The following is a 14,067-nucleotide window of genomic DNA, read 5'->3' as shown; positions in this document are numbered from 1 at the left end:
GGTATTTGAAAAAAATGCAATAGGCTTTATGATTAACTTACAAAATTGGTGAATCACTAAAATAGAAACTTTGTATCAGGGTTAGGAATATTATATGTGTTAGTTATATTGTATGAAGTATACCTAGAGTCTGTCATTATAGAAAACAGAGAAATGTACACACACTTACTTCACAGCTGTTACTTGGTCCTTTACTTCTACTGAACCTAATCTTCGATGAATCTCCTGCAAAATTTTCAGACCCTGGAATCCACTTCCTCTGCCATCAAATCTTGCTACAATGACATTATCCGTGTCAGTGAGTACAGAATCCCAGTCAATATGGAACTTATCTGTAACCAGCTGGCCTCCTGGTTCTTCATCCCTGCGAAAACCAACATATTGGACCAAAACAAGAGCAATTGAAAATCTGGTAGAAATTTTAACTTTCATACTCACTAGTTAACTTAAGTAATGGAAAAGAAATGTGCTGGCTATTAAAATATCTGTTAATTCTTCATGATAAAAATACAATTTTCCTTTGTAAAATTTAATTGAAAAGTTCCCTGAATGAAATGAAAGTATGACTTAACACCGCAGTAGTAATTACTTTAGCCCATTTTTCGATGGGGAAAGATGAAGAAAAATGGATGGTACTTTCCAAAGGCATTTCTAAAGAATGACTGTCAAGTTGGCAGACAGGTCTATCTTTATTGGATTTCTTCCACACAGCGTGTTTTAAAAATGTCTTACAAATGGCTTAAAAGGGTTGAAGGGTCTGACAGCAGAACCAATTATGGAAAGTTGATAAAAATTTAGCAGGAAATGTATAACCATAAATAACATTAACCTAAAAAAACCTGTTAATATTTCCTGAATTGTTTCTTTTGTTTGTTTTTGTGGTAGAATTCTCAATGAGAAAAATTTAAACAAACAGTGAGAACATTTCTTTTTTTAATCACTAAAGTTGATAGCAAGTAGCATAGATATATATATGCTTGAAAAATATGAACGCTCAAAGAAAAGAAAGACACACAAATAATAAAGCATGAATGTTCTTTCCAGAGGGAAAAGAAAGTAAAATTTTAAAATAGCAGCTTAAAATACTTATTAGTTTATTTTCTAGAATACATAAAAAGTAAAAATAAATCAGATTCTGATACAATCACAGAAATCTAGGTCCATACCTAGGTATAGTTCCAACAGGCAGTTGTGCATGTGATAGATCTGAATAGCATTCAATCCAACTCTGAAAGGGCATCCATTTTTAGTTGGGCAACCTGTGAGAAATTCCCACCCTACTCACTCTTCAAGGTAAAAACACCAAATTCTCCTGCCTTCCTCTTTATGTAAATGCTTATCTAGAAGCCCCAATATACAAACCATCTCCAATAACAAGCTTTCAGATTATTAGCTTTACTATACAGCAAATAACCTTTCAGCAAGAAATGAAACCTAACAGATACAGGGGTTGTCTGAAACCAGTAAGTTACATAAAAAAGTAAGTAGAGAATCAGACAAAACACAGAGCAACTAAAATTTATTAAAAGTTGTTAGGGGCTGTAATGTGTTCCTCAAAATTTATATGTTGAATCCTAACTCTCAGTCACTTACATTGTGACTTTGTTTGGAGATGGGTCCTTTGAAAAGGTAATTAAGTTAAAATGAAACCATATGGTGGGCCTTAATGCAATCTGACTGGTGCCTATTAAAGAAGAGGAAATTTGGACACACAAAAGACCCCAGATGTGCACAAATACAGTGGGACTTCCGTATGAAGAGGCACAAAGAGGGTGGCCGTCTGCAAGTCAAGGAGAGGCCTCAGAAGTAACCAGTCTTGCTGGCACATTGGTTTTGGACTTCTAGCCTTCAGAGCTTTGTGAACATTAATTTCCATTGTTTAAGATATCCAGTCAGTGGTATTTAGTTATGGTGCCCCTAGCAAACTAATATTAATGCCTTCCGTGGCTAAGCACTTAAGATCCATCATGTCATATACTCTATATTTCCAAAATTTAATAAACCTTTTTGGGAGTAAGTTTTCTGTTATATGGCTTATGACATGTATTATAAATAAACACCAGAGATAAACTATACTGTAGAAATTAATCACAACTCTCCTCCATTCTTTTCCAAATCACACATTTAATGATAATCATCAGTGATTCAAACCTAAATATGCTTTGTCCTTCCACAGTGTTTATAACCTAGATTTTCTTCTTTTCTATCTTCTTTTAAAATGTATTTTAGTTTATGCAACATTTGCTCTTAATGAGATAATCTGAAATTAGTTACTACACATATCCCCGTGATCTAACCTAGAATTCGAACGTCTTCATTCAGAAGTTAGCCTGGAATTGCTGGGTTTTTTTTTTTTTTTTTTTTTTTCAGTTCCCCTGTTGATTCTGATAGAGCTTGTTTCATATCTGAGAGCTGGCATGAATAATTATTCCTAGCACAATTTCTAATGTATGTAGGACATACCCGATGCTTGTTGAAGTAGACCTTTTCAGTTAAAATAGACTCAGATGAAGCTTAAAATGGAAAGACCTTGAAAAGACTTGAGTTTACATAATGACACTGTATTTTGAAGCTAGTGAATATACTGCAAATATTTTAATTCACAAAGGACACATTACTAAAGATTAACTTCACCTTTGAATACTAAGCTGAGTAAAAATACCAAGGTTGAATCTCAACTTCACTATGAACACAGGTAAAAAAATAACTGGAACTCTAGAACTCCGTCTGTGTGTATAATAATGGCAAATACTATCCTGTTTTTCTCAAAGAGGTTTTGTAGGCATTAATGGCATAAGGTATTTGAAAATACTTTGTGAAGTATAATGAGCAAAACCATGATTAGATTTATGGAACAATGAAAACTGTTTTTTAGTATTTTATTTGAAGACAATTTTGCTTATGTGAAGTATATTTCTTTAGAGTTACAGTTAAAAATGGAGAACTACATAAAGAATTTTGGCTAGTTGTACAGTAATTACATGTACAATATCTATGAATAAAGCATAATTGTTATGTAGTATGAGCTATTATGTCAGAAGTATTCCCATTTTCTAGATAACCAATGAAATCTAAAGCCTTACAAGGACATGAAAAAGGGAAATCAACAGATCCTTGGAGTGAGCAGTAGAGTGTCAGCTTTTAAGGCAGGATTGTTCACTTTTAAACTCTGGCAGCAGCTCTAAGGCAATGTAAATTGTTTTGTTTATTTAGAAGATAAGACTTTCCAATTTGCATATAACACACTGCCTTGTTCACAGCCTTGTTAGAAGTTCAAAACTAAGTTATGTTTAGTTAAAACGTAAATAAGTCAGACATTTTATTGCAGGCAAATAAGTTATTTTAAGATAAAGTTTCAAAGGCAGTTTTCAGACTCACAATTAGTAAATGGCTACAGATTTTTAAAACAAAACCTTCAATCATTTACTCATGATTGCAACACAAATGGAAGAAAACTACAATTTCACTCTTTTGCTCTCTTCTCTAAATTGCCATTTTAAACTTGAATCTAGTCTTTCTAAGGTTTAATGTTAGGCCACAAAATGGTATGAATTCACTATGAACCAATGATTTTGAACCCATTTCTGTGATCTAATTGGGTGTTGTTTCTTCTTTGGTACACAACATAGGCATATCTATTTCAAAATACATTTAAAAAAACATGGATTATGATGCTAATCATTCCCATCATATGGAACAAGCCAGGCAAGTGCAGGATAATGATAGAGATTACTTGTTCACTAAGTGTTGAGCAGAAAATGCTAGACTTATAAATAAAGCTAAGCAAAGAGTATTTATTCAGTAAGGTAGGAATAGCAAAACATTTGGTGCTAGGGATGACTACAGAGAATGTACAGACAAATCATCTACCTTCTAATGAATGAGTACGATGACTCGTGTGTATTGACTGTGAATGACTGCTGAGCTCCAATTGATTTACTTCTTTTTTTTTTCCTGAGTGTTCACCATTTTCCTTCTACACAATTTTGCTTTTGTATCTCTGTCTCAGAAATCTTTGGGGATTCACAGTAAGAAGGGTGTTTCAAGGTTGAGAGTGGGGACATACAACTTTGTTGAAATTTGTGGTGAAAAGAACAATTCCATTTGTTTTAAGCACTGAAAAGGTCATAGCAATATGAAACTTGTCTATTTCCTAACACAAGCAGCAGAATCAAATTAAGACTGCAAACTTTTCTAGAAGTTAAGGTCTTTCAGGGCAGAATCCTCATTTATTTCAATACCTTCAACACTGCATGTGTCTGTATGGATGAGGAGTTCACAATATAATAAAATATAGAAAAAAGGGAATAAAACAAACAACACTCAATAGATCTTTAAAATAACAGAAAAAGCCACCTCTTTATGACATAACCAAGTATCATTTATACCAAAACTGAATTAAAGTGTAGAGACTTGTTCAAACTACATGTTTGATCAGGTTCACAAAATGTCAATTAAGTTCTAAAAAGAAGGTTGAATTTATAATCAGAAGAACAAAGCTTTAGTCCTTGATTTGGTTACCAATCTGCTGAGGTACCTTAAGCAAATAATTGCTCTTTTTATTTTTATTATTTTCATTGTTAAGTAATGTTTGGTGGTAAATTGTTAAGATCACAGATGATCAGTGCAGTACATTTTAAAAAGCTCTTACCCTTATCATTAAAGTTTAGGTTATAATAATTGGAAGGAAGAATATTTTTCTAACAAGAGCATTTCCCATGAACAGTGGAAAGGGGGGACATAGAGATAATTGCTCCTAGTCATCTCAGTTCACTGTCCTTTTTAGGCTTACAACAGGCTCATTCAGTTGCATGAGTACTTGGTTGAGAGTTGGAATCCTTGAGAACCATGGGTTGCAATTATATTGTAGGTATTACGAATTAAAAAAGAATGTGAAAGGAGGAGTAAAGAACAGAATGAATAAAAAATCAAGAAAAAGGAAACAATACGCAAAGAGCAGTATTACCTTATAATTCTGAAGTAATCCACTATCAATGCTTAAATTTTATGCTTCATGACAGAATTCATTTCAGGTAGAATATCAGACTGACATAGGATAGTCACTTTAAACAATATTTGCCTTGGCTTAATTAAAAATTTATTTTATAGAGATTTATGATCTGTGATGATTTAGTTGCAGCACATGTATATCTAAAGTATAAGGAAGTTTGCCCTCTTTCAAGTAGTATGTACAGATAGGTACAGTTATTGGCTAAGGACCTCTTGGGCCAATTCCTTCTATTTTTCTCTTTATTATTTTAAAACATCTTCTAACAGACAAATTTTCCTACATGAAGAATGGCTGAATGAATTTTCTCCTACACTGTATTTACTTAATTATGTAAAGAATAACATTACTTTTTTCTACCAGAAAACTGCTTCTTGTCCACATTCCAAACTTCTTCCCTTAGGGATACTGTTAATATAATCTTCAAATTTCTCACCCTAGTTTATTTACAATGCAACTTTCAGTTGAATTCCCTTTCTCCTAAGTCATAACCAGGACAGCATTTGATACAATCAAGGTTGTTCATGCCACTACCAAGAGGCTATCTTGCAGTTCTAAGATTTTTCTTTTTGGTGGTGATTATAATGAAGCATATCTAATAATGTCTAGAAAATTCCATTCATAGATTCTCAAATTGTACTAATCTCCAATCACTTGTCATTCCCAGACTTTGTCCTTTGTCAAGCCTTTAGAAAAACTGCCAGCATTAATGACCTAGATCTTATAAAGTAATAAGCATGTCACTGTGAAAAAGGTACAGGTGATATGGGGATCAAATCAAACTGAGTTGGGTCCAGGTCCAATGAGTTTAGACACCCATGCCTTAGTTTGCTTTTTATTTGGTATAGAGGAAGATAATAGCATCTACTTAGTAGAGTTACAGCAGAGATTAAATGATATTTTATATGTAGCTTGGTAAAATGCCTGGTCTTTGGTATAGGATTTCAATATCACTAACCTTGTTGTGGACAACACTCTGGGACATGACCTTTCACCTTCCATTGTTCTTTTAGAAGATGAGCCACCTAAATCTGGCGATTTCTATGCAACTCTCCATTAGTTATTCCTGCAGTCTGTTCAAGAACATAGTTTCTCATGGAAGGTGGATTTATGTCATCAAAGTGTTCTTGACCTCTAGTGTATTTGCACAAATATACATAATTTAAAAGTCTCTTTATTATTCTATTTATAATAGCTTTTATGTCACATAACCAAATCTTTGCTGACTTGAATTATAGGTATATAAGCATACAAATAGAAAATAAAATATTGTGCCTTTTACACATGTATATGATACTGAGCATCTATCTACTGAATGAGTGCCTGTGACTTTTGCAATTCTATTATTCATGTGTTAAAGATATCTTATGAGCTTCTTGGTAATTGGATTAGCAACATCTATTGCTTTTAAATTGCTAAAATCCAGAGTGCCTCTGAACTCAGTTATAGTTTGATTTTAAAGAAAAAATTCTTAGGTATTTTCACTTATTCATATGTGGGTCTGTTCAGTACAATTTAGGGTCATTAATATTGTTGTCTGTGACATCAGAAACCTGAAAAATTCATTTAATGTTTTTCCTCAATCTGAAATGTTCATGTTTTCAAAGAATTAAAAAAACATATATTTGATGTTTTAACGTTTTTTTCTTGATCTCCAAGTTTGAGTGTTTTGCATTAATAAAAGTGAATCTTTTTTCTATCTCTTCCCTAGTCCTTGTTCTGCTTCTCCTCTTTTTCTCCCTTCTATTTTTAATGAAATAGATTTCCTCTTGTCATGATCAACTATTACTGACCAAAGGCACTCTTCCTTGTCTTAAAGGGAATTTGATCCTATTTTGCTTTCTATCTTGAATGAAAGCCAGAGTGTCTCCTTACCCTGATGCAAAAACTGCATAATGACTATCACGAGAGTAATGAAGAAAAAGCAAAGTCCAGTTATTTAAATCAAGTTATTTGTATTGTAGTACAAATCGAAAAAATGAAAGGTTTATTGTTATACAAGTTGAAACACTGAACAGCATGGATATTAATGAGCCAGCTCTAAAACTCAAAAATGAACTGTTAGCATTATCCACACAAAATTAACCTCAAGATAAATATCTTAGACAGCACACGAAAATATTAGAATAGAACCAATAGAAAAGGACCTCAGGGACATCTCCCAGCCAGAAATTGTTCAATAAAATGGAAGGAATGTCCAATCTCCTAATCATCTTTGCTGTCAAAGTCTTACTACATTAATTCTTATCCTTTGGCCAATTTCCATTTGAGATAATTGCTAACAGTGTGGGTGAGTAAGTAGAAAGGGAAGAGGGTTTGATGATCTTTTCTTTCAGTTGCTGGGAATAGCTACATCATCACAGAGCTAGGATAGCATTTGATCTATTCTCTTGCATTTAGGAAGGGTCATACCTAAGTTATTCAAGGTTAAAAGAAAGCTTAGCACATTTTATAAACACACCAAAGGCAGGAGAATTTATCTCACTTTTCATGTGCACATAACTACATTGTGATTCTCCTATGCAGCAAGTCTGCTTTGGATATCATCATGAAAAATATTCCATGTGCTTGCTTCAGGAACTGGGGGTGGGGGAGGGTGAATTAAGATAAAAAAATAGAACGAAGTGTATATATCTTTAAAAAAGAAGCAGGTGACAATCTCCACAACAAACTTAGATTTCTCATTTTTTGAAGGAGAGTGCAATTCAGCATGGGAATATAGTGAGTACAATACTGAAGAAGACAATATCGAGGGAGACATATCCATGTAATCGATTTATAATACAGGAACAGATGCTAATTATATACTAACTTTCAACCTGTGTTTCATCCTTGGTAGGACATCATGATACCTTCAGTAATGTATAGTGGTGATACAATACTAGTTTTCTAACTATATAATCCTTTACCTGGATTCTAAAAATCCATTTTGCAGCTGCCAAGTGTGGTTATAAACACAGGGAATTTTAAATCTTAGCTGAGTTTTTGCCTCAGTTAAATAGAAATAATAATGATTATAATACTAAGTATGAGCAGGCATTAGCAGAACCATTTTACAACTTAATAAACTGACACATAGAGGTAAAGAAATTATACACCATAGATAGATAAATAACACCAGTTTTTTTGAGTGAACACAATTATAAAAGTTGACCTCAACAAAATATTCGCTTGGTACCTTTGGCATATAAGCAATTATATCCTCAAAGCAAAAGGAAATTGGAATTCTTAGCCAAAATAAGATTATATATTTAAGGTGTTTAAAAATCTCTTTGGCTGGGCATGATGGCTCATGCCTGGAATCCTAGCACTTTAAGAGGCAGACGCGGGTAGATCACGAGTTCAGGAGATGGAGACTACTCTGGCTAACATGGTGAAACCTTCTCTCTACTAAAAATACAATTTGCCGGGGGTTGTGGCACACACCTGTAGTCCCAGCTACTCAGGAGGCTAAGGCAGGAGAGTTGCTTGAACCCAGGAGGTGGAGGTTGCAGTGAGCTGAGATCGCGCCACTGCATTCCAGCCTAGATGACAGAGTGAGACTCAGTCTCAAAAAAAAAAAAAAAAAAAAAAAAAAAAAAATCTCTTTTATTTATTAAGTTCGAATTATGGGCCTTTTTCTGAATTTACACTATATATTTTAAATTCCTTTATTCCTATAATTTTTTTTTTCGGGAACAGTAATAAAAGCTTGAAATGCACATTGTTGCTAAATTTTCACCTCTTAGTAGATGTTTAACATGAAGTACATTGTGCATCAATTCTGTTCCTCAAGTGTCCTCACCTATAAAGTGGGGATCAGAATATCTGCCCTGTTGTAATCGTAATGCTGTGAGAAAAAAAGTTTTTAAAAAAGCATAGGAAGTATGTAAACTATATGTTATATACATATACATTTTTGAGTATCCTTATAAATTAAAATTATATAACGTATACATCAACATGTAGGTATAAATATAATTTTCAACACTTTCAAATTCTCAAAGATGCAACATGTTTGCTGCAACATGGATTTATTTTTTACAACATATTTTCTATGTGATGAAGAAGAGAGATTATGTTAGTATAATGCACTGTCATAGTGGTAAAGGCACAGCACTTCCCAAGATATTAATATTTAGAGGTAATCAGAGCCATATTTTCTTTCGAGACAGAGTTTTGTTCTTGTTGTCCAGGCTACAGTGCAGTGATGTGATTTTTTTTTTTTTTTGAGAAGGAGTTTCGTTCATTACCCAGGCTGGAGTGCAATGGTGCAATCTCGGCTCACCGCAACCTCCGCCTCCTGGGTTCAGGCAATTCTCTTGCCTCAGCCTCCTGAGTAGCTGGGATTACAGGCATGCACCACCATGCCCAGCTAATTTTCTGTATTTTTAGTAGAGACGGGGTTTCACCATATTGACCAGGATGGTCTTGATCTCTTGACCTCATGATCCACCTGCCTCGGCCTCCCAAAGTGCTGGGATATCTTAGCTTACTGCAACCTCTGCGTCCAGAGTTCAAGTGATTCTCCTGCCTCAGCCCCCTGAGCAGCTGGGATTACAGGTGTGCACCACCACGTCGAGCTAATTTTTGGTATTTTTAGTAGAGATGGGGTTTCATCATGCTGGCCAGACTGGTCTCGAATTCCTGACCTCAGGTGATCCACCTGCCTCAGCCTCTCAAACTGCAGGGATTACAGGCGTTAGCCACTGTACCCAGTTTCACATTTACTTACAAGTAAAGAAAAAGTCTTAGCAATATATTGGGACCTTCAGAATAAAAAGCTAAAAATCAGCAAACCACTTTTTTCCAGTCAGTTGTGGCTGATCTAGGAGTTTCCAATTCATTATGTTTCATTTGTGTTACTGGGGGACAGGTGACAAATGAGAGCTCTAGTCACAGAGGCTACGAAAACATGGACACAAACAGTGGATTAATGAAGAAGGCTACAGCTAGATCAGGTTTATAATTTTGATAAAAATGGTATGATAAAAATGAGAACAAATGGCTATAAGAGAATGCCCTCAAGGAGGAAGAACAAGCTGAAGTTCAAGGATGAAAATGACTGATTCCAAATCATAATGTTACTTACAACTTTACTATGTTAATAACAATTGTATTATTTGGGTTGTGTTTTTGTTTTAAAAATATAATAGTTATTAGTTTCTTCCTAAGCTTTATATCTCCTAGAAGCCCTGTAATTTTTAGTAAGGGACTTTGCACACTACTTGTTGCTCAAAGATGTATGTGTGGGCAGGGCATGGTGGCTCATGCCTATAATCCCAGAACTTTGGGAAACCAAGGTTTGTGGATCACCTGAGGTCAGGAGTTTGAGACCAGCCTGGCCAACATAATGAAACCCCATCTCTAATGAAATACCAAAAATTAGCCTGGCCTGGTGGCAGGTACCTGTAATCCCAGCTACTCAAGAGGCTGAGACAGGAGAATCGCTGGAACCTGGGAGGCGGAGGTTGCAGTGAGCCAAGATCACACAATTGTACTCCAGCCTGAGCAACAAGAGCGAAACTCCATCTCAAAAGAAAAAACTTACACACACACACACACACAGACACTCTATACATATATGTAAAATATATATACACACACTATATATACATATATATGTAAAATATACACACACGCTCACATATATGTGCGTGTGGTGGGCTAGGTGAAAAGCCTGGAGCTCTGGCCTAGCCTCCCATCATCATAGACACCCTTTAACTTACATGGTACATAGCTTACGTGATTCAGACTATACTGTTTTTATATATAAGTCAAAAGGGAAGAATATATTATTTTAAAAATCCTATAATAACTTAAAATTCATGTACTCTTTAGACATGGGGCTGTGTGGGATTACCAAGAAAGAAAACACTGTATCTTAGTATTTGTAGCTTAACCTTTCAAGGTCATGTTAAACTAATAACATGGCTAATACTATATCCTAATTTTTTTCTTTAGAAAAAAATAACTATAACAGGAAATGAGATTTCAATATGAATTACCCTTACATTAATAAATACACTTATAGGACCATCAAAAACTATGAACTATGTAAATTAAGAAGTTCAATATTTCTTATAAAAAATATTCAATAGTATACCTGTAAATATATTATATACATGTATGTTTTCAATAGAGACTCTTAATAAGCCCATATCATTCATATGAAACCATATTATGTTATCCATATAATCCTGTGAATCCACGCAGAACTAAAACCTGCATTAACAGAAGACCTGAAATGGCATGTGTGTTTCTGTGTGTGTTTATACATCCATATACATATATATATTCCTGTTAAAATTATCACGAAATGAATATTATAGCTTATGCATTATCTACCCATTTCTCTAAATTTGGATTTTCCCCTCAATGGCACGTTCTTAATACATCAACTTAGAGTTTGTACAACTTTATATAATGGTAAGAAATTAATGCTGACATTTGAGAGGCATTATCTACAAATTGTGAAAAAGCAAGGTTAAATATTTTCAAGAAAAAAATAGAAACAAATGATCACCTTCTTCCCTTCTATTAACAAGATTAAATGACACTGCCTTTTTTTCTTCTCAATTATTTTCTATGTATTACAGTATGGGTACATTCTCCATCCATTTAAATGATGAAGATATAAAAAATGATAAACCTAAAATTTAAGCTCTGAACCTCATTACATGGCAAAGCAATAATAATCACTCTTTGAGACAAATACTGATATCAACAAGCTACCTATTTCATCTACACCATACAGTATATGTACTATTTTTGCAAGAAACTAAGGGTAAATGTAGATGTTTATTTGGCATGAACAAACAGAAGATCAAATGACGTTAGAGGAAATTAAAATATATATGTCTTCATCCTTGGGAAACAAAATGAACTCACTTTGACAATCTGATCTGCTAAAACTATAGGAATCCATGAAATAAGTACAGAGTAGAAAAGACTTCCCACAAAGTGAACATTTTGATGAGAATTCAGAATTTTGTTAAATAATCTGAGCTGAGAATTTGATCTATCTTGTGGAATATTCATGAACTCAGTCATATTTCTATAATCAATACTTTACACCAAAGCATTAACATAGTATATGTGTAAAATGTTATATTTCAGAAATTATTATAAACTGTTCAGTGGAAAGAACAAAAGGTTATAAAAATTTGGTGGTAGAGAAGCCTCCTCTGATTCAAGTCATCATTCTTTGATAATATCCCAATAATGATCATAATACAGTGGACTACATAGGGAGGCAGCATTGGGTAATACAGCATAGGTTTTACTGCAGAAAATAGATATATGAAATTGGGTCCAAACTCTAACTTTATCTGCTTATGATCTTGGGGACCATATACATGACATATTTTATATGGTTTCCTTGTATTAAAATAAGGACAGTAGTATTTACCTTGGACGATTTCTATAAGGATTAAAGATGGTGCCTACACATTCTCAGCATGATATTCTTTGCACAATAAACACTCAATAAATGGTAGCTTATATCAGTTCTTATTATCTTAAGAAGACAAGCTCAATAAAAATATTAAAAGAAACAGTAAAGAGGCAGCATGGAAATCAATCAACATTCAGCACTATCCAGAAAGACTGTAAGAGAATTTAGAAACTCAGGTCTCATTCTACTGAGTGGGAAACTAAGCTGGAGAGAAATGGACCCATAAAGAAGTCAATTATAAACTCACAAATCATTTATTTCTCCATTTCCCCATCTCAACTTAATTCATTCCTGATGACAAACTCAGAGTTAATGGATTTATTTACTTAATCATGGATGTATTCATATATTCATTCATTTATTCTATCAAATCTTGCTCCAGTTAGTGTCTTATAGCAAAACAATTCAAAAGGAGTTAGCAGTTTAATAGAAGAGAAAGCAAAGTAAATATTGTAAGCTGGTTTGGTTACATGTTTATATCAGAGATGTATATAAATTATCTAGAAGTGTGTCTGGAAGTCTTAATAGAACTTTTTCAGGTGGCCAGGCAAACTAAGGGCACTGAAGATGCTATGTAAAAACACACAGAGTAATGATTGAAGAGGTGGTGTTCCCCAGAACAAAGCAGTCTCTTATATCTAGAGGATGGCATTTCTCTTTGAGGGTGGCTGGTGTGAGATGAAAATGAAGAGAAAAATAGAAAACATATTAAGAAGACTATTACGTAGTGTGAGGTAAAATGCACATCTTAATCAACGATGAATGAATAATGACAGGATTTTAGATAGGAGGGCTACCTTCTCAGGTATAGATTTTGCAAAGTTATACCAAGCAGCAGAGTGGAAAAGCAACTAAAAGAGAGAGAGAGAGCAAAAGGTAATAAACTAAAGAAAAGGAAGTGTATGCAAGTAGATGTAGTATAGCAGCGTGGAGTTAAATCATTCAGATAAGATGTCTCACTGGTCTGAAAGCTTGATGTTAATTACATATTAAACAATATTTCAAATTGTCTGAGGAAATGAAATGTGTGTGTAACAGACCAGCAATGATGTTATCTTGACTGTCGGATATGAATAACTGAATATATTCACTCACTGTGAATGGATCAGTTACTTATACCATACTGTTTAAAAGAATAGTTATATAGAAAACAGATCACTTCTAGCAAGATGACCAAATTATAGGATTCTGATACACAAAACATTAATTGATGAGACTCTAGATAAAAATGGTTAATGCTTTCCAGTTAGAATGACCTAATCCAAAAGCTGACAGAGGAGGAAAGAGGAAGAAAGCTCCAGGGAGATAACACTTGATGGATGGCCATGAATTCCCTGAGATTTCAAGGAAGATGAACTCGGAGAAAGGAAAGAAAGTCATGGAGGCATGATAGCATATGTTGAATTCCGGAAGTTAATATTACTTGTTGAACATTTACTGCCTCCCTAGTTAGACCTTTAACAAGTGTGGCAGGATAACTTGGGCATGAAAGAGTAAACAATGGGAAGTGATGACGGGCCCCTGGTACTGAACTAAATTCCAGAGCTGATCCTGCTTCTCGTCACAGAGATAGAAAACAAAAACAAAAACAAAAATCCCTTCTTTTTTAGTAACGGTACAACTT

General features: G+C 34.1%; 1 protein-coding gene across 5 annotated transcripts in view; it reads right to left on the bottom strand.

Annotated features, from left to right (window-relative positions):
• The window catches only part of DPP10 (dipeptidyl peptidase like 10), a 1,417,953-nt gene that overhangs the window by 25,708 nt on the left and 1,378,178 nt on the right, over window positions 1-14,067 (bottom strand). For all 5 annotated transcript variants that reach the window (XM_078327944.1, XM_035306582.3, XM_035306580.3 and 2 more), the window contains one exon: window positions 170-364. In XM_078327944.1, the coding sequence (XP_078184070.1) occupies window positions 170-364 (195 nt within the window). The remainder of the gene's footprint in view (window positions 1-169; window positions 365-14,067) is intronic.

The sequence above is a fragment of the Callithrix jacchus genome, chromosome 6 (assembly GCF_049354715.1).
Source record: "Callithrix jacchus isolate 240 chromosome 6, calJac240_pri, whole genome shotgun sequence".
NCBI lineage: Eukaryota > Metazoa > Chordata > Mammalia > Primates > Cebidae > Callithrix > Callithrix jacchus.
Note: the sequence above shows the minus strand (reverse complement) of the source record. Positions and strands in the feature narration are given on the sequence as shown.